This window comes from Hydractinia symbiolongicarpus, chromosome 10 (assembly GCF_029227915.1).
Source record: "Hydractinia symbiolongicarpus strain clone_291-10 chromosome 10, HSymV2.1, whole genome shotgun sequence".
In the NCBI taxonomy this organism is placed as follows: domain Eukaryota; kingdom Metazoa; phylum Cnidaria; class Hydrozoa; order Anthoathecata; family Hydractiniidae; genus Hydractinia; species Hydractinia symbiolongicarpus.
The window spans coordinates 12,606,863-12,633,719 of NC_079884.1; the positions used below are offsets into that span (position 1 = coordinate 12,606,863).

Sequence of the window (26,857 nt, forward strand, 5' to 3'; positions counted from 1 at the left end):
GATAGATTTGTGAAAATGAGTGGCAAATTCGAGGAACTCATAACAACAGCATCGAAAATACCAAAAGCTTTTCAACCACTTATAACTACCTTCCCCTTTGCAGATGTTAATTTGTTAAACATAATATTCTCTAAAGCATTTTGCACGCATTGTCGTTACAACACTCATTAGCGATTTAATGACGATATTCTCAAGCTCTTTGCCAGTTTTAGGACCTTCTCTTGCTACTGATGCATACCAATCTGCAAGTTTTTCTTAAGTAGGTTCTTGCCCAAGAGTTCACAGTTAGGTCAAGTTGCTGAAAAATGTGCGTCATGTTGTTGGGTTCACGCTTTTGGGTGTTCATTATTTCCCTATAGTTCTAAAGAATAGAACTGTTGCTTTTAAACCGAAATTTCCTCCTGATATGATAAAGCATATCCCTATGAGAAAGAGCGCCTACTTTGACCAAAATTATGTGGAGTTCCTTTAAAACTCAAAAAAAAAAAAAAAAAAAAAAAGGTTTCGCAAGGCAGATTCAGTTTAGATTGTTTTTTTTTGAAAGAAACTTGTGTTCGATTTATCTGTATCAAACCAATCAGATTGAAATATTGCTCAGTTCTGCAAAATAACATCTGCGGAAATCCGGATTAGAAAATACATACTATTTTTCTATTTTTCTATATTTATTTATTTATTTGTTATTCTTCCACCTTGTCATTTTTTATAAAACTCATTAACCCGATTAAAAATGTTACATATCAACTCAAAAGAAACTAAAAAATCGAGTCCAAAAAAAATGAATTGGACATCAAGACAAAAAAGAATCAAAAAATGTCAATTTGCTATTTTCCGAAAAAGTTGTAAATGTGAATAAAGGTTGATGAAATTGGTTCGACTAACGAATCTCTAAAGTTTATTAAATAAAAAACGTACAATTTGAAATTAAATAAAGAAATAAATAATAATTCTAAAAATCAAAAACGTTTTTGGACTAATTAAAAAAACACAAGTGACTTGCATGAAATGAAAAGTGACGAAAAAGGTTCTAAAAATTTATAAAAAATTTAACAGCGAAAAAAAATGTTTAAAAAATACTTCGGCATGTCCAAATTCTGAAAATATATACAAAAACAACAAAAGAACAAAATTTTGGTTTTGTAAAACTTTAACCATTTTTTTTTTTATAAAAAAAACACAGATCTCTATTCTATCGAAACAGAGCATATGATAATCTACGTGGTGTGAAGATAAACTTAGAATTCCATTTCAACATATGTTTTGATTTCGATCAACTCTCCGCCATTTTTAATGAATTCTTTATGCCCGTGCTTTGTGTGAGAAGTATTTTCAGGAATAGTAAACTCGTCGGAGGAGAGCATGATTTTCGTTGTGTCGCTTTTGTTGTCGTCTTTTTCTTCCGGCAGATCAGTGGTCGACGGATAATTGTCAGTGTAGGCTATAAAGGATGCTTCTTTATTTGGAGAGCTACTGTCTGATTTAATCTTCTTTTTTCGAAAGAAACTCAACTTCTTCTTTTTCCCATCCACAACATCGTTCTCAAACTCCTCCTGCGACATAGAGGAAGGACGCGAAGGTGTTTTCTGAGACGTGGCGTCCGTTGTAATTTCTAAACTCTTTGGTCGCTTCGATTTTTTCGATTTTTTCTCAGGGATGTTTACGCTTACATCGTCAAGTGATTCTGGTACAGATTCTGATAAGTCTTTCTTTTGCTTTTCCTTCTTATTCCGTTTTAACGGAAACCGGAATTTCTTTTTCTTCTTCTTCTCTTTTTCTGGCTCATCAAGTTGCTCGTCAATAGAGTAAGTATCTGATTTTCGCATCGATTGGTCTTGGTTACTTGCCTCTTCTAACATATTCACCAAGTCGTCGTTGTTGATTTCATCCAACATATTTACAAGATCGTCACCTCCATTCACAGAAGCACTAAGTTCACTGGTTGCAATCGAAGAGGTTTCAGCAGTCGCATCATTCGATGCACTATTTATAAGTTCAATTGGGGTATTTCTAATAGCCTCAGGAGAGTTATTGTTTATTTGTGTGTCGAGATCCACGGATATCTCGTTAGCTAATCCAGCTATATTAACGTCGGGAAGACTATCCTTTCTAATTTCTTGGAGCTGTTCTTCTACGATTATTCCTGGTGGTTGCGTCTTGATTTCACAAGGCGACTCTTCTGGTATGCTTTCCTCATGTGTCGCATGTATTTCAGACTGGATTTCTTCTTCGAGATCCTCTGTATCAAACGACCAATCGGATATGAGTTTGTCTGTGCGAATAACTGCCGTTACGACTTCTTCATCGTCGGAAATATTCCCGTTGTCTGTTTTGTTCTCTTTTTGAGAGAGTTCTATGTCAAGTTTATTTGATTCGCTTTTTAACGTGAACTCGTTGAACTCACTCGATGCCGGTGTTCCGCTAACACCGGCATCGAGTGAGTTGCTACTTTCTTTAACGCCATTTTGTTCCCAGTTATCACCTTCGCTGGGATTATTAGTCAAAACGTTGCTTTCGATAACGTCCTTATGTTTGTCAACATTTGAGCGTTTTTTCTTTTTAAGTCCAAAGCGTTTCTTTTTCCCTGTCGTTGATCCTTTATTTTGTTCATCATTGAAGGACGGGTTGCGGTCTATTATATTTCCTAACACTGACGCTACATCTGACGAGTATTTAGTATTTTCCGGAACGAATTCATTAGGTAAATCAACATTGTTTGTAGTTGAAATTTCAGAAACAGTCGAGACTTTAATATCAATATTTGTGTTAGGAACGTCGTTTTCAATATTTGTGTCATTAGTTTCAATCTGGTTAACTTCCCCCTTTTCTGCTATTATATCGTTACCTTGGAGCACGTCGAGGTCCGCAGATGTTTTCCTTTCATGATCAGAATCTGAAGATTTTCGACTTTTTCTCATCCTAGAAAACAACCCTTTCTTCCTTTTATCGCTGCTCTCCTCCTCAGGTTTCGTTGCTTCATTGACGTGAGGAACATCTATCGCTCTTTCTTCAAAACTTTCAGGATTATCTTTCACGCTAACAAGTTCTACGTTGCCATCTTTTTTTTTACTCTTCTTACTTACTTCTTTCTTCTCAGTTTTGTGTTTTTGGAATGGAAACTTCTTTTTCTTCGTCGAATCAGTTGCAGTAACGTTATATGATTTATAATTAGACAAAAGTGGATTCGATGACGCATTGGTACTCTTCACAGGTTCCGTTGCGCTGTTTGATTTTGCGACGGATTGGTGTATAACTGGTTTATCAGCATCTTTTTGTTGAAATGACGAAGGTCGTGACTTCACTTTGCCGCCGCCGAAAATGCCTAACGCACCGGCGACCATACCCGAGGTATCAACTTCACCAGATGTTTTCGGTGCTAGGTTGCGTCGTTCGTTAAAAGATCTTGAGTATTCTGTTTTTGGTTTCTCAAAGTTTGATAAATCTAGTTGTGATCTCCGGAGCGGAGCGTTTAAGCTCTGCGTACTTGGGTATTTTTTCTTCAAGTTTTCAGCAATTTGTTGATCAAACAAAAGTTTATTCTGCATCACCAAGCTACCTGTTTTTCCAGTATCGCTGCCGTTCGAACGAAGCGACGACGAGCGTTCTTGTCTTGGTGAACGACGCATCGAACTTTGCTTGGACGACAATTTTTTTGTGCCATCGACTTCAGGTGATGTGGAACGTTGAGATACGGTCTCTGGTGAAATTGAGCGTTGAGAAACGGTCTCTGGTGAAACTGAGCGTTGAGACACGGTCTCTGGTGAAACTGACCTTTGTGATATGGTTTCGGGCGATGTTGAGCGATGCGAAATAGTTTCTGGAGATGTTGAACGTGGATCGGTGCTTTCAGGTGACATTGACCGGTTAGAAGATCGACGATTAGAGGAAGCGTCGTTAGATTTTGTTTGTTTTGATGCTTCCTCAGTGCGCTGATTCTCCTGATTTTCCTTCTTGGCTCGTTTCAATCCTCCACCAGCAGAGAAAACCTTTTTCGGTTTTTCGACAGGGGAGAAGTGGGCACTGCTATCCGCCGACTGAAAACCGCTCTCTTCAGTTACTGGCGTTGGTGAGAAGACTTCTTCATAAGCAGAAGTACCCGAATCAGATTTCTCCGCGGCTAAACCCATATTCGTTTCCGGGGAATCGAGAGATAGCTTGGGCGATTCAACTTTAGAGGATTTTCTACTCGACACTTCCAAGTTCCCGATAAAATCGATAACGATGTATTCTTCGTTACCCATAACGTGCTCTTTCGACTCCACTCTTCGCAGTCTGTGTTTTTGAGGTAATTCGATCTAAATGCAAAAAAAATACGTGAACCACCTATTGAATTTCGACAAAATATATTTGAAGACTAACCGCCGCTGCGTGACGAAGTTCGTCCACAGACAGATAAACGAGATTAGCTTCAGTTTGGCACACACTAGTCAGACAGGAGCTGAAGTATATTTGTAATTAAACAATTCCTAGCATCAATAAACAAGTAAAAACAGAAACAAGACATATACAGTATATATTTTCGCTGCTAATATAAACATTTTTCATAATTCACCCGTAATTTATCTAGGTCATTGCAACCTTTTTTAAAGAATGATATTTCGCAAAAGTATATTCGAGTAATCACTGACCAGCAGTTTTCATGGTGTTAAAATATAAAATTAAATCGGGTTACATTGGACGATGATCGTTGAACATATGCAAAATGGAACACATCACTATACTCAAACTATATAGCAACCAATCAGATGCGATCAGTATTCGATCGTAATTTTGCTTCATAAAAAAGTTGACATATTTTATTTTTTAATTAATCAATCAACAAAACTGCAGGGTATGTTAAATATAGGAACATGATTTTTATTTGTTATACTTTAATTATGTATTACCAATTGGTATTATATATTTATATATTTAAAGTTATAAAGAGAGTCTTAATACCTTTAAGAAAGAGTTGTCGTTTAAAAGTTCTTGGAGTTAGCACTTCTACGCAACGTTAATAGTAATTATATAACTTAACTACATTATTTTAATTTTATATATTTACCGTTATTCGTTGTCATCCAGTTATATTTTAATACGACATATCAGTAGAATCAATTATTTCAAACTCCTAAAGCAATTAATATGAGCTTAATTCTACTATGTTTTTTCATTTAAAAAACAACAATAAAATTTTTTGTTATTCCAGTCTGTCTTTATAAAGGTTTATGAAATTAATCCTGGTTGCAACAGGCATGTAAGCAAAGCTATGTGCAACCAAAATCATATTTATCACAAATAACTTTACAATTCAAAATTTCATAGAGACAAGAATTTGAATGACAAAGACAAGCTGGACACGAGCTTGCAAGAAGTTTCTTTACCTAATTTTAATAATTACTGACCAAGGTCAACTTCAAGAACACAAATTATAGATTAAAATAATGCAACCTCAGTTAGCCAGAAAGAAAATACTCACTTCATCGTCATCTTCAAAGCCACTTCCAATAGCAGAATCTGTTTCGTTGGCAGGTCCGCTAATGCTAGTAAACGAGGCAACAACTTCGTCCTCGTCGATCGTTGAATCACCCACGTTGGAGCGCGCTCTCCTAACAGAGATATCGGGTTTATTTGGTTGTGACTGGACTGATCCAGAATACAAAAGTTGGGCCTTCTTCTTTTTCCTGGATAAAAATAAAATGGGTAAAAATGATTTAACTTTATTTTTTTAACAAGTTCTGAGAACAATATCGCGGATAAGGGGATTCTCAAGGGCCAAAAGTTACAAAATTCAATTATTGTAGGCCGAAATTACAAACGAAGGAGAGTTATCAGTTCTAGTTAAAACGAGTAATTGCACCTAAATAGCAATTTAGATTTCATGTAAAGTATACAGATTCTGAGAACACTACGACAAATACGTTAAGTACAATGCAACCTTTTGTGCGTTGTCACCACGCGAGGAGAACCTCAGCCGAGTAGTTCCGGAAATGAAAAACTGAGCATAAAAGGAAACTCATTGAAAACTCTCCTCACATCAGAAACTTCATGAAGCTTTGTTTATTTAAATCTACAGCGTCAGGATATAATAGAGGATTATTCTTGTATCTGAACTATATAATAAATTCTTAAAACAATCGCCCATGTTGTTATTTTGACTAACAAGATAATGATGGGTTTATCGATGGGTCGCTGTAAAAATTTTTTAAAAATTTAAAAAAGTTGAGATTTACAAATCTATTACAAATTTTGAAAACGTGTTCAAATTGTTCTTAAGCAAAAGTGAAAATTTTTGCGGACGGGAAAGCGTCACGATACTGGTTAAGCCAATCAAGAGCGAAAATTGAGCTTAAGCAGCCATTATGAAATGGTGTACGCATGCCACAAGCATGCTGTTTTTGTGGTCAGACCTTCATAAATTCAAGACAGGATTTTTCAACGAATTCTTTTTTTCTATCTTCAAACATTTAATATGTTTGCCATTTAGTTACATTTAATTTGTAAGTTTGGTTAATTAAAATTTCTACTGTGAAGGTTTGACTGTGAAAAGTCCATGTTGTACACCAACGGAGAGCACAGAAGGACATCATCCGGTCTGCAAGAATAGGTCAAACTGTGGTCAAACTTACTGAAACACAGCACCTCCTAACACACCGTAGTTCTAAACTATGAAAATATGTATGGTATGGTTTTATTAAACCCTAATCCAATCAATTTAATCGTGTTTCTTTAAACATGGAGAAGAATAACATACAGCTTCAAAAGAATATAAAAAACATCCCGCAACTTCAAGAACGCACGATCTACCACCAATTTCAAACTATAAGTTTAAAAGAAAGAATATATAAAAAACATTACATTTCATTGCTTTCGTTTCCATTTTGATTTAAACCAAATAAATTATTAAAGAAATCCATGGTCAAACTCCTTAACAATCTTCACCATGTAAAATTGAAAATCCTTTGCAGCAAGCAGCGATATCCGTCGTGAATATCAATTGAAGGAAATGTTCTTTGATATTTTTTCTTCGATCCTCCTTAAACTATTTTCGCGTCAACACGGCCAACAATAAGTCTTTTAAAAGGACAGATAATAAAAACACGATCGTAGCTCAATTAAATATTTCCCAATCAAGTTAAGCAATCATATTTCTTTCATGTTGTATTCAAAACAAACTCGATGTACAATTCCGCATCTGACGTCGAAAATGTGTGATATAATATCAAATATGTTATTCACCTATATCAACGACAACTCGTGAAATGGGATGTTATCATTACAAAGATGTTGGAAGAAAAACCTCAATAGTATCAGAAGCGAATAACACAACAAGAAGTTGTTTATTTATTTTCATGTTTATATAAAGATTATTTCTGTCCACAACAACAATTTGTATATTGACTTTGTTGGTTTTATTCCTCATACTACGACGAATAATATGCCTTGTATCATCTAGACATTAAATCTTGTATTATATAAACATAGATACGAGTCGCTCCTCCACTGGAGCTTAAAACTGCTGACGTCAAGATTAACATTAAATTTTAAAGACCTTCACCCTCGACGTTACTTCGATATTTAGGCATGATTTCCATTAGAAAGAGACTTCAAAAAAAAGTCATTTCAACTAATTATTTATATTGTCAAAATTGGCGCAAAATACTTAAGTTTACAACGGGAAGTAACCTACAAGTCAAATATGAATATTAACGTTCAACTTCTATGTCTAACATGCTTCTGTTCCGTCCTCATTTCGCACACCTAACAGCCTGATCAAATTCAGGATGTGTATAATATCACTAAGTAGTTGAACTCATTAACCAACTAATTACATTAAATCAATATAAAACCTGTCATCTAATTTAAATGACATTTCTTCATCATTGACAACACGAATGACTAACGTCCATCACCACATATCTGAATTACACACCAGAATTTAATGTGTGACAGCTTATTTTCCGTTCTAATTTTGTAATCATAGTGTTACTGACCAGCAACACACGTGGCCAACAGTTAAAAACCTCCTTTATTATTGGCCATACATGCGCAGAAAGAAAAAATCTATTCGATGAAAGTAATTTTTACTTTCTTGTCTGATGATCAAGCATTCGCAAGTGAAAAACCACGACATTGTAGAAAAGAAAATATTTCATACAGCATCCGGCTTCGTTTCCATGTTACTCATTAATTCAAATACAGCCTCGTTTCTATATAATTATTTACTAGAAAAAGACGGCTACTGTAACATTTTTAAGAGATAAATAACTGATGTAGCACCACTATGGTGCCATTATGCTTAATACTGCATTTACATCTTATTTTTCAAAAAAGTAATAATAATTCGACAATGAAAATTTTTAAAATTTTAACATTTGAAATGTTTAAAATTGTATAGCCACTATGGGAGATTTTTTATGCTATGCATAGATCACTAGTACAGTGGTCACTATCTCGACAACTCTCTATCTCGAACAAAAGTCTCGGTCCCTACCCCTCGGTAAGCTATTTTTCTCTCTTTCTCTCGAACCTCTCTATCTCGAATAGTTCTATTTGGAACCAGAATTTCTGTTTCGTTCTATTTTTTTCTCTCTCCATCTCGAATTTCTCTCTATCTGAACAAAAGAATCGGTCTCCGAGCTGCTTTCTTCTCTTTATTATTTCAACTATTTCTCTATCTCGAAGCAAAATCCTGTGCCGTTGCGACTTTTTTTCTCTACATCCACAACGTTTATGTATCTAAGGGTTTATCCACGCAGAAAATGGAAAAGGTTCGTAAATTGGAAATTTGAATGCATCCAAAACATCAAATTTGAAATTTAGCTACAAACAGGGAAAATATTAGGCTTTATCAAGAACAGCTATGTGAAAACGAGAGACCTTTCATGCAAATAGATTTTTATATGTTTATCTTAGTATAAGTATAAGAAAAGTCTTACTAAGCCTTTGCACCATCAATAAAACTTTAATACCTCCTTTTGTTTTAACAAGAATTACAATTTGTATGAGAATTTTCACTATCTCGAACTTTCTCCATCTTGAAAATTTTTTAGAGTCCTTGCGAGTTCAAGATAGAGAGAGTACAGTACACTGTATTGCTAATTTCAGATTAGCTTTTGAGTCCGCGTACTTTACGTACAAGTTTAAAAGGACATGAACACGAGTGGTGTAAAATTTACTACCTGTGACTAGACATATACGACAGGCATGTGTCCAAATATTTATCACCTTTGGTCAAACATGGAACATACCTTAACACTTCCTCAATCACTTTCACACTTTGTTTTACAGGATAAGCTTTTGATAATATGATATAGTTACCACACTATGAACGAAAAAATTAGGTTATAAATTCGTCAACATCTCGTAAAACAAATCTTGGATAATTCATGGCATTTTGTTAGTAGTAATGAAACAAGAATATATTTACATGTCACGTGATCGTTGGGTATTTTGCCCAACAGGATCATGTACAACATGTACAAACCCTTACATAATTACTTTGCTATGAAAATGTTTTTTGGAAAGGAAATTTATTTTCCTTGGAATGAAAGCTTCGAATATTCTTTTTCTTCTCTCCATAGCACAGAAAAAACAACCCCGGTAGATACCCTCCTAACTTTAAAACATTTGAAATTTGAAGACGCAGTGTGCTTCTGACTCATTAAAATTTCTTCTCAGATAAATAAGGTTTTACAACTATTTAGTAGCACGTAAAAAAATCATAAGCAATAATAACTACCTTCACCCATCCAGCAAACGATAAGTATTTTTCAGCTCCATGTAACAGCCACACGTGTCTTTCAAAGATGTCTCCTTTTGTGTATACTCTGTAGTATTTATCAACTTCAGGTTTTTCTTCGATACGCCTTAAAAATAGAAATATTCTTATAAAAAAGTTTCTTAATATTTTGGAAGGCGACTTGTCAGATTCTTATAAAGTAGTTTCTCATAAAAAACCGTCTAGTTGACTTTTACAATGTTTAAAAATGACAGTCAATAAAAATGACACTTTTTTGTCATAATAAAAGCAATTATAATATGACAACTAGAATCAGTTTAGTTGGAAAATACGATGAAATTTAAAGCGTAAACCGTAAATGTTGAAAAATGTTAAACCAAAACATCTTGTTAGTGAGATTTCAAAAATTACGATGTTGTTATATTGTATGCTACAGGTTGTACTAGTAATTTTCGTGGTTACGCGAAAGAGTACTGTGGTTGTTTCACAAAGATTATTATCACAAAAAGTTATTTTCAGGAAGGAAATTTTTCGTGATTTCGCGAATTGTAGGTAATAAAAAAAATGTTCAAGAGACGTCGGAAAAAAAAAACTAGTTGTATATGTCTTGAACAGGCTTACTGTAGTACGATATATCAAATTACTTCTAATTTTACAAATTTCGTAAAAAAATAGTAGTCGCAAAATTCGCGAAATTTAATCTCGTAAAGATAAACAGTACCTCAAAAACAACCTACTTGTGAATGTTATATAAAACCTGAAGCATTAAAACTGAGTTAAATGGAGTTTGTGCATCACAGAATTCTTCCAAAGCCAGTTGCAACTGCAAACTGCTCTCGGTACCAGTCCCACCCCATGTGGACTAAATAAAAAAAAACATAGGAAATAGTTCTCTAGGGTAAAAACAACAATAACAAAAATAACGATAGAAAAAACTACGACAACAAGGACAACGACAAGGACAACGACAATGAAAACAATGACGGCAAGTTGAACAACATCGAGAACTAGTCAACCAACGCCGGCAACAAGTCGAATAACGTCAGAAAAAAGCCGAACAACGTTGGGAACAAGCCAAACAACGGACATAAAACAAAACGGAAGACAACAACAACGACAATAATAACAGCGTTTTAGATGACGACAACGACAACGTCAGCAACAACAACAATGACGACGACAAAATACGGCAAAAATATTCACCATGTCTTAAAACAAGGAATCTATTCTCTCGCTCTTAAAGCTAACCTTATAGAAAGTAATAGTGCAACTAGCTACAAAGAAAAAATTATACATTCGTAAACAAAACACACCAAAGTGTTAAAACAGATGATCAAACAGACCTTGCGGAACAAAAGAACATCGTTCACCGTAAATCTTCTCAAAACTAATGATGGTTTTCGTGACCTAACAAAACTTGAACGCTTCCTTGGAAAGTAGATGATTTGATTCTTATTTTTATCCATGACTTACAAACCGAATAATAACGATTCGCCTTATAAATTGTCTTCTCAACATGCACCGTTCACAAACCACTCAAGAACACAGTTCATACATAGTTCTCACAAAGCAAGACCTTAACATAAACACTATAACATATCCTGAAAAAAGATTTCTTATCTATACTTTGAACAGACAACAAACATAAAATCTCACCGCCTGTCCCCCTGTTCATTATTATCAAATGTATATGTTTTGTTATAAAGTTGAAAAAAGAATCAGGAGGTACGAAAGATGAATATCAAATAGATGTAGGGATAAGATAATATTTAAGTTCACAGTGTTGGACAACAATTCGCTTGGTTTAAACGATTAGAAGGACGTGTTGTTGTTTTTCTGAAGAAAATTCCCTACACACATTAGATCTGAAAAATTATAACCTTATTAAAAACAAAAGTTATGCCATAACATTCTAGCTGCCAGGAATTAAGTTTTTAAAATATCCCGACCTGGCACACTGCCAAATATTACTGCACGTTATAATTCTCGTATACACACTTTACCACTATCCAGACTAACTTTAAATGTTCAAGTGTCAGTGTGATCATTCTGATAAGTTTCCTGGTCTTTTCAGAGCAGTCTTCTTAATTCGCGTTGGCAGAGGACAATTACTAACGTTATAAAGCTTTACGTTAGGTTCATAATGACAAAAAAATGACAAAAAAATAAATTAGGCTGCACAGAGTGATTATCAAAAAATAATATTTCAACTCCAAAAAAAAAACGTAAACATTTCCCATAACCTGATGACTAACGAAAATTAAAAAAAAATTATTTTTTCCAGTAGATTTCATTTCAAAGATTCCTTTCATTTCTAAGATTCCTTCCATATCAAGAGTTCGGTAACTTAACCTGATGTATATAAGGAATGTGAAAAGAAAGGTTATTATACCATCAATGAGTGCAATCGTGTTCAACTCTATCATAACCAGGACTTGACCACTTAAAATTAACTTATTATGAAAGAAAGCTTTAAAACGATCAATGAAGTCTACACCGAACACCGTGAAAAAGCTTCAAACACAGGTACTTACACTATCATCTTCTGTTACATCTTCTAAATCAGACATTTTGATCAAGTTGTAAACACAATCTTCTTAATAAATTACAACACAATTAAAATGCTGCAAGAATATAGCTCAAGTATTGTTTAAGGTAATTAATTTTTTGCTTTAAATCAATCTTCTCCACAGAGATTAAAATAGAAAATACTTAAGAAAGACTAACCACAATCATTTATATATTTACGACAGAGAGTGAGGTGTTTTAATCTGTTTAAAATTTGTGATAATACTTTTAGTTTCCATTAAGGGTTGTTTAATTACTTCTGATAAAAACACAATGAAAATTATTTCTATAAAACAAAATCTTCCTTTCTCTAACTGGTAATTGCTTAGATATACTTTAGGGAAGGAAGGACCAGGATAGAAATTTTTAAGTCTTTCTGTGCCGGTTTGGTAGAAGAAAAGTGTTTATGGAACCTAACATGATTAGACATTTACTAATAAGTAAACGAAGTGTCTTGTCGAATTATCAATTCCATCTTTTAATTTCTTTAATATTTTTGAGTCAGCAGTCGATAGTGAGATAATCTGTCTCATCGAAAGAATAAAAAACATGGAAAACCTAAAACTTATAAAAAAATCCAAATTTAAAAATTCGAAATGACATGACACACTATTCCTGATTACTGGTAAGTCGTACATTTATAATTATATTTATAATTACATTTATAACTATTTATATTTATTTTCTTTACATTTTTCACATTTTTTGACTAAATTTCTTCTTTTTTTATCTATTTTAGCTGTATATTGATTTTGTTTGTAGTTCACCTCACACTTAAAATGTAATTTTGATACAACAATGATCTTAGACTAAAAATTAACGCTAATTCTTTAAGACCTGATATTCAATCCTTTCTTATATTCAAAAAAATTATTAGCTCAGACTTCCCATTTCAACGCAAAATTCCTAATTAGTAAGTCGTTCACTTTATTTTCTAAAGTTCCTGGAATTTTTCTGACATTTTAAACAAATTGCTGATATTCCTGACATCAAGTGCTCATCCTTGAATAACGAACTGTTCAGTTAAAAGTAAAATCTATAACAGATATCGTAACCTAGCAAGAGAATCTAAAGTTACTTAGCACCATGAAACCTGGCAACAAAGAGTAATTGTGTTTTTTTAGTGCTAAGTGAAGTAAGCAACACTATCATGGATAAAATCTGAAATTAAAACATCTAAATCCTAACGCTTGTATTTATAAAAAACTGTAGATTGATTTAAAGATCTGTTTTTAACCACTTAGATTTATAACATCAACAAAGTGTATGGATAATTAGTTTGTTTGCTAATCTTAACTGTGTCTTTTTGTTTATTTAGAAGTTATTATAGAAAATTGAAAATTAAGACTCCAATTGAACTCTGTCTAATGAATTTAACCTCTGACTACAAAAGACAGTAACTTGTAAACATTCTTGAAATAGTTCAAATATTTTCACAGGTTGAAATAATTATTTACGAAAAAGAAATGTTTTGGTTGTTTTCTTTTGAACCAGAGTTGAAGAAAAAACAAGTAACTGTCTTTTGTTCAAAGTATTTATTTCAAAAATATTTTTTTTTTATCTAAATATACAAGTCCCTTTAAAAAAATATACTAAATTCACACTGTTCAATTGACAATAACAAGTTGAAAATATAAAGCACTCTATGTTATCTAAGATAACTTTAGAAAAAATATCAAACTAAAATATATGTACAATTGGTAATCCCCCAGCAGTTTTTGGTAACATTTTTTTAAACAAAGCAATGAAAATAAATAAGAAAATAAATGCTTTGTACGTACAGTCTAAATGTTATAGCTTGGGATAATATCTCATGAAAAACTTATTTAATACAAGTGAACCAACTTTGCTCACAGAGAAAATGCTAAAATTATTACCAGATTTGATAAAAATTTTTTTCGTGATTTAAAACTACATCAGACAAGGTAACGGCTCCAAAAGAACATTAAAAATTAGCATGAGTAAAAGATATATTTTTCCAGGTTTTTCATGCAGCAAAATAAATTCTTGGTTCTTCCATGCTTTCCATAAATAAGCTTGAAAATATGGTTTAGATTCACATATTTTTTTTATCAAAGTCATCAACATGTTGACTATTATTACAAAACAGTAAGACATGTTGAAATTTTTTTTTTAAATATGTATAATAAATAGAAGCTAACATGTCAATTTGTAAATAACCAAACAAATGACGTAGCATAAAACGAAATTTATTATGAAAGTGAACAAAATTAAAAGCTGTGGCACAGAACGAATTTTGAAGAATTTTTGTGAATCTGTTACAAAATTAAAGGCTGTAGCTTGGAACGAAATTTTGAAGAATTTTTTTTTTGAATTTATTACAAAATAAAGGGCTGTGATACGGAACTAAATTTTGATCAATGTTTATGAGTGCATAAAAAACTGAGGTGGCGCAGAACCAAATTTTGGTCATTGTTTTATGAATGTATAACAAAATGAAGGGCAGCAACGATGACTCCAGTAAACATCATTACACCTAACATCAAACATAAACATTTATTCACTATAAGGCTCGTCACCTTTCCGATGTTTGATCGCTTCGATTCTTCTATTTCATCATGCAGTAAGGCTTTCTCTACATCAATAACATCTTTTGGTGAGAAGTCTTCTTCCTCATCATTGTTAACTGTTTGAGATCCATCACTAATTCAAAAAAGCATAGTAGTTGTATGTTAATGTAATATTATAGTGTCAAATAAAAAACACTAAGAATCAAGTCATCTGAATGAGAATGATTGACTTTTCTTTCTTTTTTGAATTGGGAAAATGTTACACTAACAAACAGGACAGCGTTTTTACTTATATTACCTTAACAATTCAATAAAAGAAAAGTGCTTAGAAATCGCTTCAACCCTAATAATTAATTGTTCCAGAGGAGATGGCACATACTGAGTAATTAAGAAATATGTTACATGCATGAGGGTGATTCATATGCAAATTCCGTTTGATTTATCAATTACACAATTCAATAAATAATACTCACGTTCGATCACTATTTTTTTGTCTTTTAAGGAAATCATAATAGCTGTCATCTTTCTTGTCTTTCTGTTCGAGCATTTTATACTTTTGGATGGCATTTTTAACACTTCCAGCCCTTTGAACTGTGATCTATACATTAAAGATATACGTAACTATTAAACAATCACTGAAAAAGACACAAGGTCATTAGAATATAAGACAATTAATTCTTAAAATATTCCTTACAACAAAAAAACAAAAAAAAGCAAAATTTTCCATCTCACTGCAACAACAAATATTTTTTAAAAAGAAAATTATTATGAACTGTTTTTTTTACAACTGATTCTATCCTTTAACAACAGTTTTAATATTCCCCTTCGTATAAAAAGTAGAAAAGTAGAATTCTACAGATTTTACACATGTAAAACATTCTGTAACACAACAACAAAAGTCTGTCAATTGATCCTAGATATTAAAATCGCACACTTCGAAATGACAGCACTTCATGCTAGTTGGTGATTGGTTGAAAACAAACCTAGCTGCATTCATAATCCCCCAGTCCTAACCTTTCACACGTAAGAATACTTGTTAAAAGACACTTATGCACACTCATGATGTACAGTAAATATTTTACCTCATGAGTTTCTTTTAACGTGTTCGGATTTAAGAATGAGTCCTTTGCAGTTTGTATATCTTTAATTTTGATATCAGTAGTACGCCTTCTTGGAGGCCGATTACAATCAAACAATAATGGTAACGCCAAAACTGCCATGGCTGCAGTTTGCGAACCAACGTGTAATGCTTGTGGAAAATCCTCCTCAATTGGTTTACTTTCTTTTGCTGGCTGCTTTAAAGTTTCCAGCCATTTACGAAAGAAGTTTCGCGGATCGACAGGTCTAAAAGCAAAAAGTCTTTCCAATAAGAAAGTTATTGAAACAACCTTGTTTGACAAGTTAACGAGATAACAACACCATCAGAAAGAAATTTAAATAAATCATTCTTACGATTCCCACGTTTGATTTGTAATGCTGTCATTGTCACTAAGTTTCTCTGTGACAGTTATGTGAAATGTTATATAAAATATAAAACTCATAGATACATCTTAAAACTTAAGAGGAATTGGGAAATGGTAAACAAAACAAAGTCAATAAGTTAAAACAAATGTTAAAATATTTAGTAATGAACATCATCATATATACATGTCCATTAAAAAAAGATATTCAAACTGTATGCAAAATCAAGTAACTGAGATACCAAAGTGTACAAGAAAGATGATATTTTACAGTGTAACTGTTAAAAAGTGTTTAATGGGACTGTAAAAAATACCCAATTTTTATCTGGAGCTTCTCTAGTTTGATTCAGATCAAAATATTTGCATTTACAGGTTTAATAAGAACTTCCATTAAATTGAAAAAACCTTATACTCTATACCATACATAATTAAAGACATTTTTATTTACATCACTACATGCCATAGTTGAATAAATGAAATGGCATTGTAAACAAGAAATAATTTATGACGAATATATTAGAATAAAATATACTGTGAATCGAACAGAAACAAAAAAAAAACAACGGTGAATATAAAGTACATTGTCAAACATTTGAACAGATTTAAATATATCATAAAATTTTAATAAACTGGTACTGAGAAGTACCTTTTACTTTTTCAGGACCCAATCATCTACTGATGACTGGCACACCTTATGCAATACAATAAAAAACAATGCAGCATTTGAAAAAACACTGGATTAAAAGATGGTGTTGTTATCTCGTAAACACAAACAATAGAATTGGCTATAAAACAAAACATTAGCTAGATTGGGTCCTGAGGTGTCTGTGAAAGCTTTTGCAGGATTCAACGCTTACGAAGCATTGATTTTCTTTTATTTTCCACACTGTTTAGACGAACTTGCTCAATTCTGCTTGGTCTGCTTCGCTTAAGTTTACTTGGACGCAAATTATTTTCCTTAGGATGTTGGATAGTTGGTTGAGAAGTCATGCTATCTTCAGTTTCAAAAACACTATGATTTGACATATCTATACCAGTCAATTTGTTAGCATGATACGAATATCTTCCAATCATTCCTGGTACAGCCAATCGATTTCTACTTCCAAGTGGACACAGTCGTGATCCCCTTTTTAGGTATGATGAACAAGGCAAATTTAACGTATCATTGTCAGTCGATAAGTCCCTGTTTTTTGTGATGTTACTTGTATCGAAACTGCTTACAAGAATCGAGGGAAAGGATTCATTTGTTGATCTATTCTTTACAGTAGGTTCCTCATAATTTATTTCCTTGCTTGCTCGCTTTTTGAGGTAACCTGGAGAAGCATCTTGTTCAATAGAATTCATTGGAAAGCTCTTTCTTTCAGATATTGGAATTGGAATTTTGGAACCTACTTTAAGGGAAGTTTGCCCAATTGACTTTCTTAGTCTTTTTCTCTGTACAGGTTTTGTGAGTTCCGAATTCTCTGATTTAGTAGATTCTTTAACATTTTTACTCAATGATGTAGTAGACAACTTGGATTTCGAGAATTTATTTCTTCGCAAACTAGATTTTTTGGCAATTTTGCCTGAAGACCCTGAAGGTCGTAGTTGAGTGTGATATTTTGGAACACGATGTCTTGAACTTGAGCTCTGCTGACCTAGGTTGATTTTAGCTTGGTTGCCAATACCTATTTGGTTTGTTGCCAAGTTTCTACATATGCTTTTTCTGTGACTAGGCCTTCTTGCAATACGACTTCTTCGATTATTTAAACTAGCTGCATAACTACGTGTAATAATTTGACTACTACACAGACCCACTTTGGTAGAATTATTAAGATTGTAGGAAGATTCATACCTTGGAGGGTTTGTCTTCACACTTGTTTGAGTCTTCTCCGGTGTCTTTTGTTTCTTAGATTGGCTACCAGATCTTTTTTCAGACAAAGATTTAGTACGAGTTCTTTCTTCTTTCTCTGAATTTTTCCTCTCCTTTGTATTCTTTGATTTTAGTCCACCACCTTTTGCTTGGTAAACACCTTTCTTGGTTCCATGTAAATTATCTTTTGTTGACTGTCTCTTCAATACCTTAGAGTTGTCCTGTGACGCTTGTCGTTTTAGTGACTTAAAGGGACTTTTAAATCCCTTTTTTACAATGGGAGCATCTTCTATGACATCGTCATCAAGTTCACTTAGTTCTTCTATGCTAGATTCACTACCAACAGATGTTACTGACTTTTTATTTTTTGATACATAGGACTTTTCCCTTTCAACAACATTTTTCTAAAAACAGAAAAATGAGAAACCACTTGTTATGTCGACAAGCTATTTTTATTAACTATAATTTTTTGTTACTCTTACTTAACACAACAGAATGGGTCCATATTATTATATCATTCTACTTTGTCACCTTCTTTTAATAAATATCCAAAAACAGCTCCAAATACCTGATTGTGTTCTTCCCAAAATTGTTTTGTATTTCCAACTATGGCTTGATCTTTTAATGATGCACGATCAGATTTACGTTTCGTTTTACTGGCATGGTGATGAAGGTGAGTACTTGTTTTACGAATACCTCCCCCTACAACAAGTCAAATAAATTGTAAAGACGCAAGCAATCAGTCATGTTTTAAAAATAAACCAGTAACAACTTAACATGTTAAATGCAAAGTTTACAAAGTTTTAATACAAAAAATAAATATGATTTCAAAATTGTTTTACCACTACTTGTTCTTTTTCTGATCGGTTTATGAATCATTGCATCGTTACTAGGACTGGCAATGGTGTAATCAGCATTTTCTCTGTCATCAGTGTCATATAGGCCTTTTAAAGATGTCATGTTTGACACTCGTTTAGTATCAAATCCTTTATAACGTGTCTTCGGATCAATAGTGAAGTCTTTATAATTCTTTTGCAAGCTATCATTAGTTGTACCAGAAAGAAGCTTAAAAATATTTTCACGTTCTCTCAAGATTGCTAAAGGTGGGTTTTTCAAAGCAAATTGCCGAACCATCCAAGCAACATCCAATGCACTTAACACCCCTCTACCAGCACCAGATCCAGTGGGCCAGAAAGGCTAAAATAATCGAAAACATCAAGGAAAACAGAACTAAATTTTTTGTGACAAATATATCTGGGATTTATGCACAAGGATACTGACTAGTCTTAATAATACTAGTTGTATTTTGGCTGTCTATTTAAAATGGCTGCACATAGCTTTAATTTTCTAAATAAGTGATGCAAACAAAAATTATCATGCAAAAGCCATAGTGAGTTAATTCTATTGTTTGTTTCTTTTGTATTTTCATTGTTTTTTGGCCATGCGTTTAAATTTATTGTCACAGGTTATAAGCAACTGAGAAGTGCATTTGTCTATTTTTTAAAGTTCCCAGATCAAATTTCTATTTCTGACTTTGAAATAGGCTGAAAGTGACAATTACCAAACTTTGGTTGAAGTTAAACTTAGGCCACGCCCTTTAGATACAAGGCTGTGAAGGAACAAAAAAATTGACTTACTCTACTTTATTTTACACATAGAAAATATAATTGTCTTTTTTTGACATACTTCAGGTTTGAATTACCACATTTAAATGAAATATACAAAAACTTTTTTAATGAATAGAAGATGAATTTTACGATTAATTTCGTTTCAATTTTCCAGTATCCAGTATTAAGCACAGAGATTTTAAGCAGGCCTCAAGCTTGTTCATTCAGAGACTATAGTGGATCTGGCCTTCCGTTTCTTTACTTAAAAATTAGCTGCAAAGCAACCATATTCAAAATATTTATTACTTGCTCACCATATTTACCTTTATTTAATTTAAACATGTGACCCATGAACAAACAAATAGATAAAGGAAACAAACATAAGCTAATTCATTGTGACTTTTGCATAATAAATTTTTATTTTTTTATTTTATATAAATTCAGTTTTATGAAATATAGAACATATTTAAGAAATTATTTTATAGCTGTCTTTGTAGAAAATTGTAGACAATAAAAATTGCCTTTTTTGCCAGACAAATAATTTTGAAGAGGCTCGACTTACTTCTATTAAGCTGTCACCAACAAGAGCAACCATCAGCCTCTGATTCTTTCGGTCAATTATTCTTGATGCATTCGCTGCCTTCTTGATAGAGGTAAAGTCAAACAATGCTATATCTGGATTTCCATTTGACAGTTTTTTAAACTCTAAATCTTCTGGCAGCTGATGGTTGGTTGCATGGTTTACAGCATATCGGGCGAATTCAATTAATCGTTCTTTGTCAATGTTAGATGGTTCTAACAATAACGTGGGGTCAGCAATATCCTTTAAGAATTGAAAAAATCACAACACCTGCAACAGTATCAACAAAAACAAAAAAACAGCTAACCAACATTAAACAACCAGAAAAACTTGAGAACGCCATTATATCATACTTTTTTTTCATATTCAAACATTCGAAAACACACCATGTGATATTTTAAATACATGTTGGTAAACATTCACTGTCCTTACCTCTCGTATAGCACCAAGATTTAATAAACTAGATTTTAAAGCTGTCATGACAAAATAGTGAGTTTCGTCTTTATAATAAACAATGTTCTCAAGTTTGACCCCATACTCAGCTTCCATGTCATTAAAAAATTTTGGGTTATATTGATATGATATGCCACTGATTTCTGGAACTCCTGCTTCTTCAATAGTATTGTTGTTTACAAAGTTACATGTAATACCTATAGCAAGTGCACCTGAAACATAAAAAATAAGGAATTGTTATAGGGAATGTAGTTTTCAACAAATTGGAATCATTGTTTAGTATTAACTAAAAAATAAATTTGTGATGTGAAACAAAATTTAGTCATTCATAATCTAAAAAAAGTTTTTTGGTTGTGCAAAAAAAATTTCTGTAAATTTGAAAATATCTATTTGCTAGGAAATGATAAACTTTTAAATAGCTTATTGTCAACCTTTAGTACTGCAGTATTCAATTCACACCAGTATCCAACCTCTATGAATAAAAATGTATGTATTAAAAAGGTTTACTGTACAAATGAAACCTACCTCTAAGTTCAATTTGTGGAAATCCTGGCAAAACATTCTTTTTTCCATCAGCAGAAATAATAATATCAAACTTATATTTTGACACTTCGTGGTTTTCAGGTTGATAGCTGGCTGTCCAAGCTTTTTTCTCTTCTGTGGGCTCCACAAGGTGTTTGAAAGTTACGCCTACATGAATCTCTAAGCCAAGAATCAGAGCAATTTTCAGTAGAACACATTGCAGCGTTTTTATATCTATAAATAGACAGACAAAAAAAGAACATTAGAAAGTGCTCGAGAAAGACTTGTAGCTCCTTTCTCAAACAGCTTCATCAAGAAACTATTACCTGCACAAGGTGGCAACAGATTAAAAACTTTACAATTTTAGGACATATTAGGAAAATTTTGGAGGTTAGAGGGTAAAACTTTAGCAGGAAACATTTAATAAAAATTAATTAGTAAGGATACTAAAATTAATTGAATATTTGAAGATTATTTTTTGGCCTCTCTTTCTATTATTAGTTTTATATACTTGCAGGAGTAATATTTAGTTTCTGGCTCTGGTGCATCTTCTTTCCCTTTTTGACAAAATTTGGTACAATGGACGAAAATTTTGACATTAAATTGCTCGTTGAAATTGGTCAAAATTTTCATCATTGTGACTTTAAAAAAATTTAGGTGGAGAAAAAACGAAAAAGCATTGTGATGGCTACATCAAAATGGAAATTTTTTGTGCCATTTTACGCAAAAAAAAAGACAAAATTTGTTACACAAAAAATATTCACAACATTTACAGCTTTTAAAAGTCTAGTAAATATTTTTTTAAAGTGAACTGTTCATTGCTGGCCTGGAAACCAATTATTTTTGAAAACTAATTTATATATTTGACAAGAATTAATTGGATCAAATTCAGGGTCATTCAGTTTGTTTAAAACTTAGTCTGCGTGCGTTTATTTATTGCAATGTAAAAAATTCCATTTTACCATTATTGAGTTTTTTAAAAGGCGCTTACAACCTGCCGAGTGTATATCTTGAAACTACTGTAATGGTTAGCATTTTTACTATAATTGTTTTTTAGCTGTGTTTGAAAATAATGGACAAATAAAGTGGTACTCGAAGTGTTTTTTACTACAAAACTTATACTGAACTAACTATTTCAAAAAAAAAAAAAAGAAAATGTGCAGATATTTATGGTAGCATGTAGCATGTGGACATTGTACAAAACATAAAACAGGTTCCTCAAGAGCTTGTGGCAAAAATTAAATTGCAAATGAGCAATGCCAAAACATTCTTTGCACACAATTATTGGTAACATTTTTCTTTCAAGAAAGAAAAAAAGATTCAAAATAATTCTCATTTTTTATATATATATATACAGTTAAGAATTTGAAAATAATATATAATTTCTATGAATACATGTAAACAAAAATATTACAATTTTACTCAAGAATAATATTGGAAGTTGTAAAACCATGAGAAGACATAAGTCAAGCTTGAATAATGCCCTATTTTTTAATTTGTTTATTTTTCATTTATTTTTTGTGTATGTGTGTGCAAATGCAACCCTCGCGCGTTTAAGTCATTGATACTAAATGGAAAGACAAGAGAGATGTTTAAATGATCAGCAACATGCACACACAAGATATGGTACATAAAACCAACCATCATCTGAGATTATAATGCAGGCATGTCCGGTGTTGATACGACTGACCTACTATTATGACTGCCAGAGAAAAAAAACATAATGCTGCGTATCTTCAACATTTTTCCTTCAGTGCATACTGCCTCAACACCCAATATGGTATAGATAAGCCAATGAAATTATTAAAGTACAGAGAAGCAATTATTACCGCTATAAAAAGAGACAGAGTAAAGGCAAAGCCTCCAATCAGCCCAAATACCATGCCTAATCCTAGATTCGTAGATGGCAGCAAACATGTTAAGCCCACTTATTTAAATTCAGGCTTTTTCCAAGGTTGTCAGGGTCTGCTAGCCACACACAAGATTGAGGTTAAGTTTTTAAAAGATAATACCATGATAGTACAAGGCTTAATGCAACCACAGCCAATTAAAAAAAGTCATGCACTTGTCATGCTATACTTCAACAACTGCTCCTTGGCATGCACTTGTGCCACCCTAGGTAGATTGGGAAGACTAGAAAAACAATTAAGCTACAAAAAACAGGTTCACACTTCCCTTGGTCAACAAAAAGCAAAACCTGACCTGTAATGGAAATCTGCATTCGTTTAAGACTTCCATCTCTAATGTATATGGTAAATTCTAAAGGAAATCACTTTTTCAAATTTTTTTTCTCTTTTTTTAATTTTTTTTTAATTCTTTTTCTTTTTAATTCACATATATTATAAAGTATGTTTGATTGAGCTGAGGCAGTCTAAGGTTTATCATTTTTTGTTTCTTCTTTGTTCCAGTGGCCCCCAGTGGAAACAATCCACTAACTATATTTTATTATTATTATACTTTAGTTATTAATATTATTAAAATTTCTAAGATAGTGTGCATTAGGATGGTTATGCAATAAGGCTCAAGTTGTAACTTAATTTACTTTAGTTTGCTATCCTCATTGTGCTAAAAAATTCCTTTTTACTTTTCTTTCAAGAGATGAGGTTAACTACCCATGATTGTAACTGATCAAACGGACCTGGGGGCAACAACAGCTGTTCTCACACCTGTTGTTTCAACCAAAATAGCCAAAATAGGCACTAGATTTGAAAACAGTTTCATTGTCTTTACCAAAGCAGATGTTATGTGAGGGGGGGAGGAAATAACCTCCTCCAAAAAGCGTTTTGCATTGCAACATAAGTATAAGAGGCACAAGGTGCAGATGCAAAATACTAAAGAGTGCAAAATTTTTACATAGTACGATGCAGACAGAAAATTGAGGTATCACTTCCTTTAGCCTAAAAAAAGGACACTTTCAGGCTTTTATTCACCAAGGTTTATACACATCATAAAATCTATGGTCATACTTTCAGGCTTTACAAGATTGCATTTAAGTGATTTTTCAGCATGTACATTTTTTTGAATGCGTTTGGATGTGAAACACTTAATAACAGTTATATTATAGTAAGTAAACAATAACATGGTTTTCAAAGGATCACTTGTCTCCTGGTGATAAGCATTTCACACCTTTATTATTGACATAAATATTGCAAGTTCTTAAGTCAACAAAATAAAAGCGTGTCTGGCAATTTTGACAAAATTCTGTTTTGCATATATATAATGGCAAAGTGAGAAAACAATTTGACCTTACTTTATATATTTCTTTGTTGTTTTTGTATCTTAGCAATTTCCACACTATTATGTTTAGTCAAACCCCTTTTAAGCCATTAATAATAATAAATACTCTTAAATAAATACTTATGTGGTGCTAGCAAATTTTTCACAATAATATATATTTATTTTTTGCTCATTTAAGTTACAATTACACCTTATTGTTTTATTATGAAAAAGAAATTGTTCAGGTCACCATTAGTCTTACATCCCCTTAAAAAATACAAAGAAGGTTACAATTAAAAGAAAAAATATTTATCCGAGAAATATTTTAAAGTGCAATCAAGTTTTAATAAAAGTAAGTTTTTAGATTAGAAACGTGTTCAAAAACTGTACGACATTTTAAAAATTTCACTTTTCACAGTTTTTACCATAAATGTGCATAAACAGGCTTACTTAAAGCAATGTTAAAATTAGTGGAACATTCTTTATGCTTCTGTGTCGTCATGAACTTTCAATGAGACAATGATTAGCAACCAATGATCATGGCAATTAAAACAAAGGAGGGCATTATATAATTGAAGGAGTTATGATGTATAATTGTTTTCAAAATGTATAAAAATATTAGACTGTGTCTTACGACCTAAAATGTATGATCAGCTTTTATATTTTGATCACTAAAACTATAAGCAGAAAAAGTAACATTTCATTTCTATGTCATATAATATTCAATAGACAAAAATATATAATTTATTAGGGATATTCAGTGTTAGTATAGCTATCTAGGTAGCTTTAAATTGTGAATATGATAAAACATATTAAATATTAAAAATTACGAAATAAAAACAACTTACTGATATGCTCAATGCATCCAGCACCAAACTTTCCATAAAACTTTTTTGCACCAAGAGCACGGAAATCTGTGAGTAAAAATGGCCACAAGTGAAGAACATTATTTCTAGTAAATTCAGTTCTTTTTTCAACAATAACAGTTTTACAACCAAGTAATAAGGTTTCAATAGCCATCCTTAAACCAATTGGACCAGATCCAATTATTATACAACTATGACCTTTGGCAACGGTTCCGTTATTATACTCTTTGTGTTTTAACCTGGCATTTAGCAAGTCCCAAAGAGACTGGCATTTCCATGATGTTAGCTTTGATTTTAAAACTTCGTAAAATTCTATACCATGTAACGTAGTATCTACATTTAAAGCTACCTTCAAAGCTTCAAAATAATCTATAATATCACAACAGGTCTCTGATTCAGTAAATAAATTCCATATCTCTTCAGGTGGGTGAAAACTTGCTTTCCTGAACGCGGCAGATTTTCTTCTTCCGGAGAATTGTTCATTGTCTGAACTTTTTGAAGAGTTTTCATCTTGATCTTGTGTCATAATACTTTGTGGAATAATTAATAAAATGAATACAAAAAGAAAAGAAATATTTGGCCGAAGTGCCGTCAAACAAGACAGGCAAATCCTTCGTCCTTGGCGCTTTTATATTTTATTTTTGTATTTTATCGTGTTGACGAATTTTAAATTTGTTTCAACTCAATGGTTTTATATTGTGGTCAAGCAAGAACCTGGCGTGTACTTAAATATCACTACATCTTAATAAAGAAAATGTGACCACGAAACGATAACATTGCTACCGTTGATTGGCCAATGCTGTGTTCTGTAAATAACATGGAAAATTCTCAACTCAACATGGTATTCACACGTGGTGGCTAAATTATCTCTCTCTTGAATGTTTCTTATGATAAATTAGGGTTAAAACCCCACAATCTTAAAAAGTCTCCCATATCTCCCCCAAAAGTAGATTTTTTAAAAACTTCCTCAATTCTTCCCAATTTTAGTTTTATATTTTCACAAAAATGTGTAGAAATACTACATGGGTAGCTAGCTAGCTACAGAAATAATTTTTTTCATTTTCGAGATCACCTTTTAAACCTCCTTAAATATTATTAGGATTATTTAGGACTTTTCAACTGGTTACAAAATATCCTGAAAGAATTAATGGGTTTTTCCACCTGGGTAAGGGTCAAAAAAATCTTTTTAGCTAGAGTTATTTTTCACTATTAATTTGCAGTCAGCAAATGATTTTCATATTTTTTTATTAGTGTTTTCCCAGTCGGCAAATGTCACATGATACTTTTAAACCAATTACAGGTCTGTATTTTTTAGGGTAGCCATAATGATTTGAGGAAAACAAGCCATTTAATACGGCAGCTCTTTGTAAATAGGCGGTAGGTTTTTTATTAATAGGGTTGTGACCTGCATCTATTTTGAACATTCTGATCAATGAAGTGATTCCTTTAATGTGGATGTATATTTAATAGCAGTGAAAAAGATA

General features: G+C 32.4%; 1 protein-coding gene across 1 annotated transcript; it reads right to left on the reverse strand.

Annotated features, from left to right (window-relative positions):
• Positions 1–1,170: 1,170 nt before the first annotated feature.
• LOC130612652 (uncharacterized) lies at positions 1,171–26,016 on the reverse strand. Its single transcript, XM_057434000.1, has 15 exons — positions 25,356–26,016; positions 21,295–21,525; positions 20,749–20,981; positions 20,299–20,559; positions 18,972–19,326; positions 18,698–18,831; positions 18,112–18,533; positions 15,900–16,161; positions 15,291–15,415; positions 14,827–14,950; positions 10,456–10,580; positions 9,719–9,845; positions 9,228–9,301; positions 5,456–5,660; positions 1,171–4,292 (listed from the first exon to the last, which is right to left on the reverse strand). Exons 1-15 carry the CDS (start codon positions 25,897–25,899, stop codon positions 1,236–1,238), a joined length of 6,279 nt encoding a protein of 2,092 aa, XP_057289983.1. The 5' UTR covers positions 25,900–26,016; the 3' UTR covers positions 1,171–1,235.
• Positions 26,017–26,857: the final 841 nt, after the last annotated feature.

Bases quoted from the DNA above. Each gene is read 5' to 3' on its own strand.
- LOC130612652 (XM_057434000.1), bottom strand. From the start codon at position 25,899: ATGACACAAGATCAAGATGAAAACTCTTCAAAAAGTTCAGACAATGAA. The intron at 19,327-20,298 runs GTAAGTCGAGCC...CGATTATTTTAG, and splicing joins TTGGTGACAGCTTAATAGAA to CCTTTCTGGCCCACTGGATC. The intron at 5,661-9,227 runs GTATGTTCCATG...ATTTTTATCCAG, and splicing joins GTGATTGAGGAAGTGTTAAG to GAAAAAGAAGAAGGCCCAAC.